Genomic DNA, 5,000 nt, shown 5'->3' with positions numbered 1-5,000 from the left:
TTTTGTTTTTTTAATCAATAGTTTTTCAGTAATAACTTAATATTTAACATATCACTCAATTTTAATCACAAAAAGAGAAAATCGTAACAATTTCTCGCAACTTTCACTTCCTCCCGCAATGTAATCGCAACAAAAACCTAAAAAAACACCACAACTTTCATCGCAATTTTTTGGAAAAACCCCGCAACATCAGACATTTTAGCCCACAACAATCACAAAAAAGGCCCGCGGAATCCTGGGGGGACTGATTAGTTCCCTAGAGTCAAGTTTTGCTACCTTCAAGTTTCTTCATGTTTTGTTTTTGGTTTTTTTTTCTCACAGGGAGCGAATATCTTACTAACCGATAACGGCTATGTGAAGCTGGGTGAGCCACATGATCACGCTGTATATAAATTTATCAAATATAATGATAAATGATAGTAAAATCATCTGTGTTTCTGTCGTTGTAGCGGATTTTGGCGTCTCGGCTCAGATCTCAGCCACTCTGGCCAAGAGGAAGTCTTTCATTGGAACACCATATTGGTAAAGTCTTGTTCTCTTCTCCTGGCTTCTAAAAAGGGGGGGGGCTGGCTCTGTGCCTGTTAGTCTGAGTGAAGGAGGTGTGGCCTCTGTTCCTGTTAGCCTGAGTGAAGGGGGTGTGGCCTCTGTTCCTGTTTGAGTTAAGGCATTGTGGCCTTTTAGTCTTTGTGAAAGGGGTGTGGCCTCTGTCTCTTAGTGAAGGGGTGTGGCCTCTTAGTTTTAACGAAAGGCGTGTGGCCTCTGTCTGTTAGGCTACACCCCCTTAACTCGGACTATGTCTGTTTTCTTTTTGTGAAAGGGGTGTGACCTCTGTTAGTTTGAATGAAGGTGGTGTGGCTTCTTGGTTTTAGTGAAGGGGTGTGGCCTCTGTTAGTCTGAGTGAAGGGGGTGTGGCCTCTTAGTCTGAGGGAAGGGGGTGTGACCTCTGTGCCTGTTAGTCTGAGGGAAGGGGGTGTGGCCTCTTAGTTTTAGTGAAGGGAGTGTGGCCTCTGTGCCTGTTAGTCTGAGTGAAGGGGGTGTGGCCTCTGTGCCTGTTAGTCTGAGGGAAGGGGGTGTGGCCTCTGTGCCTGTTAGTCTGAGGGAAGGGGGTGTGGCCTCTGTGCCTGTTAGTCTGAGGGAAGGGGGTGTGGCCTCTGTGCCTGTTAGTCTGAGGGAAGGGGGTGTGGCCTCTGTGCCTGTTAGTCTGAGGGAAGGGGGTGTGGCCTCTGTGCCTGTTAGTCTGAGGGAAGGGGGTGTGGCCTCTTAGTCTGAGGGAAGGGGGTGTGGCCTCTAACTGTTAGTCTCAGTGAAGGGGGTGTAGCCGCCTTATTTTACTTGAAGGGGTGTGGCCTCTTAGTCTTTGAAGGGGTGTGGCCTCTGTGCCTGTTAGCCTTAGTGAAGGGGGTGTGGCCTCAGTCTTTGTGAAAGGGGTGTGTTCCTGTTTGTTAGTCTGAGTGAAGGGGGTGTGGCCTCTATCAACATCATCAATTAATAAAGCTGCATTCAAGTGAATAGCAATACATCTCTCTCTCTGTGTGTGTGTGTGTGTGTAGGATGGCTCCGGAGGTGGCTGCAGTAGAGCGTAAGGGAGGTTATAATCAGCTGTGTGATATCTGGGCCGTGGGCATCACTGCTATAGAGCTGGCTGAACTGCAACCTCCCATGTTCGACCTACACCCAATGAGGTGTGTGTGTGTATATATATATATATATATATATATATATATATATATATATATATGTGCGTATATATATATATATATATATATATATATATATATATATATATATATATATATATATAATGTATGTGCGTGCATATATATATATATATATATATATATATATATATATATATATATATATATATAATGTATGTGCGTGCATGTGTGTGTGTGTGTGTGTATATATATTTATTTTTTATTTATTAGTGTGTGTTGATTTTCTTGTCTCTCTCGTTCAGAGCTCTTTTCCTTATGACCAAGAGCAACTTCCAGCCTCCTAAACTGAAAGATAAACTGAAATGGTGAGTGTGTGTGCGTGCATGTTTTAAAGACATTTTTAGAAGCCTTTACCATTTTAGATGATGTAAGAAGTTGTAAAAAGACTTCCTCTCTTTTCTTGCACTCAGGACGAATAACTTCCATCACTTTGTGAAAATGGCGCTGATTAAAAACCCGAAGAAGAGACCGACGGCAGATAAACTGCTGCAGGTGTGTTTTATTCTTGGCTTGCTCCAGCAGCAGGTTTAACTCTCGCTCATCCACTTGTTAAAAATTTTCCTGATTTGAATGAGTTCTTTCGATAAACCCAAAGGCATCAATTACAGGACAATAACAAAATACAGCCTCTGAGTACACGAAAGAGTAGACGTGCTCGCTGCTTAGAAAATAAGGTTTAAAAAATACATTTTAACTTTACACCCCAACGCAAGCAGTACAGGAAATGATGCAATGACCAAAGCATGTCTGTAGAATACTGAACCAAGTCGTGCAAAACATTTAGCCTGCTATTTAATTAGTGTCTAAGTAATCAAATTTATTTACTCAAAGGAATCCTATACAGGAAGTGATGTAAGTATTTGCTCTGAGAAAACACCAGACCAACTGTTTTTGTTCATTTATTCATTTTTAGTTTTGGTTTTAGTGAAATTATAAAATATAAAGCACCTAAAATTGAATAGGGAGCGTTAAAGCCAGGCTTTCGTCCGGTCACGTCGCTCCACTCGCTGACATCACGTACACTCACTTCCTGTCTCGTCCAGCACCCGTTCGTATCGCAGCCGCTGAGTCGTACCCTCGCCATCGAGCTGCTGGACAAAGTGAGCAACCCCGACCACACCGACATGGAGGACAGCCACGACGGCGAGGACGAGGAAGCCGACCCTGAGGTGAGGTCACAACCTCTGACATTTGTCACTGAGGTTCAAAAGAAATATATACTGTATTTTTCCCCTTTTACATCACACTTTTACTCACTTTCTTTATTTGAACAGTAAATTCAGGGGTTTGGTTTCAATTCAGCTGCGATTATAAAGAACGTACATTTTGACCAGGAAGTAAAGCCGAGTGATGGGACAGAATTCCGAGAGGTTCTCCTCTTCAGACGCTCGATCACGGCGTCACTTTTCCCGAAGTGGGAGTGGTGTTCCTTTTAAATCAAGTTCTCCATTTTAAAGGATCGGAATTCTCCCTTAACATTGTTACCACTGCTGAACCCTGGACTACCGATAGATCCTGATGTTTATCCCAGATTTATTTTTCCTGGGAAAACTGCTAAGCTTTAAAATCAATGTTAAACTGAAGCACGTGACTGAAATACAGGAAAACAAAAAAGTTTTTTCTTCAGTTAAGTTTTTTTTTTTTTTTTCCCCCTCCTTTACACCTTCAGCTCGAATTTGCTCTTTTTTTTTTTCCCCCTCTGATATTTGATCCACTATGTTTCGCTGGGTATCAAATCAGTGCCACCTCAATTCTTACACATAGAACATCATAAATAAGAATTGGTAAAAAGACACTGAGGATCGGTTCCTTACTGAGGACATTTGTGTGCTTTTTACTATAAAAACATTATTAAAATGTATATTTTGTGTGTGTTTGCAGTCTCCGGTGCACGTTCCTCAGCGGATCACATCAGCAAGCCGAAGTTCACGGGATAAAAAGACACTGTCGGAGATCAACTGTGAGTGTGTGTGTGGGCTTTTTTTTTTCCCCAAATTTCAGTGTGTGTGTGAGAATGTGTATGGGTGTGTTTGTGCATGTGTGTGGATGAAACATTTCAGAAATTGAGTTAGTTTGGTTGGGAATGCTGACGAATGTTTTGGGAATTCTGACTGAAATGCTGACTAGGATTTTTTTTTTTTTTTTTTGAAATTCTGACTGGAATGCTTACTATGGAATTTATTATTATTTTTATTTAATTTTTTTTAAATTCTGACTAGGATTTTTTTTAGGGAATTCTGACTGGAATGCTGACGAGGATATATATATATATATATATATATATATATATATATATATATATATATATATATATATATATTTTAATTCTGACTGGAATGCTTACTGGAATTTTTTTTGGGAATTCTGAGAATGCTGACTCTTTTTGTGGAGGAATTCTGAATAGATAGTTTTCACTGACGTCACGGCATTCCGGGGAACGCCCCCCAGCTGCCATCTTGGGGGGGCAAACAAAACGGACCATCGCCACTACCGGCTACGTTATCTCGGACGAATTTATGAAGTTATATAGTCAATTTTCTAAAATAAAGATCAATGTCGGCAAAATCAAGCAAACAGAAGTATATAGATACATTAGACGACATCTCACGACAACGGTATGCAGCCAAACTGGCCTTGATTGGGGGAATTGACCCCTACGAAGTGGACAAAGATGCATTTTCAAGTGACTATGCAGGGCTGCCAAAGCCTGAAACTGACTTCATCAAACTTTAAAGGCTGTCTGATATATACAACTTTATATATTCGCAGCGCGCCTTTTTCACAGCTGAATCGCGCAGATCCGATTTTTTATTATTATTATTATTTTTTTTTTTTTTAGGGGGGGCGTTGGAGTGTCTGATTATAATTTCAAAGTAAATTCTGTACTAAAATTACTAAATAAGCAAATCCGTTACAGTCCATAAAACAGGAAGTATAAGGATGAGAAAAAAACAGTTTAAATCGGAAAGCTGCGCACATTTGCGCAGTCCTGCACACCGCTCGGGCTGCGCAAATGTGCGCAGCTTTCCGATTTAAACTGTTTTTTTCTCATCCTTATACTTCCTGTTTCATGGACTGTAACGGATTTGCTTATTTAGTAATTTTAATACAGAATTTACTTTGAAATTATAATCACACACTCCAACGCCCCCCCCCTAAAAAAAAAACCGGATCTGCGCGATTCAGGCGGCATCCGCCAAAAGGCGCGCTGTTTGCATCCCAAACACAAATCAAATCATACAGAATAGACCTAAAATGTTTTTCAAAAATGACCCTTGCGTG

The 5,000-nt window shown here is 40.8% G+C and overlaps 1 protein-coding gene across 3 annotated transcripts in view; it reads left to right on the top strand.

Moving 5' to 3' along the window:
• The window catches only part of map4k3b (mitogen-activated protein kinase kinase kinase kinase 3b), a 51,225-nt gene that overhangs the window by 24,171 nt on the left and 22,054 nt on the right, over positions 1-5,000 (top strand). For all 3 annotated transcript variants that reach the window (XM_060933355.1, XM_060933356.1, XM_060933354.1), the window contains exons 7-13: positions 322-364; positions 450-522; positions 1,551-1,682; positions 1,961-2,023; positions 2,129-2,210; positions 2,762-2,887; positions 3,600-3,678. In XM_060933355.1, coding sequence (XP_060789338.1) covers positions 322-364; positions 450-522; positions 1,551-1,682; positions 1,961-2,023; positions 2,129-2,210; positions 2,762-2,887; positions 3,600-3,678 — 598 coding nt within the window. The remainder of the gene's footprint in view (positions 1-321; positions 365-449; positions 523-1,550; positions 1,683-1,960; positions 2,024-2,128; positions 2,211-2,761; positions 2,888-3,599; positions 3,679-5,000) is intronic.

The sequence above is a fragment of the Neoarius graeffei genome, chromosome 11 (genome assembly GCF_027579695.1).
Source record: "Neoarius graeffei isolate fNeoGra1 chromosome 11, fNeoGra1.pri, whole genome shotgun sequence".
Classification (NCBI taxonomy): domain Eukaryota; kingdom Metazoa; phylum Chordata; class Actinopteri; order Siluriformes; family Ariidae; genus Neoarius; species Neoarius graeffei.
Note: the sequence above shows the minus strand (reverse complement) of the source record. Positions and strands in the feature narration are given on the sequence as shown.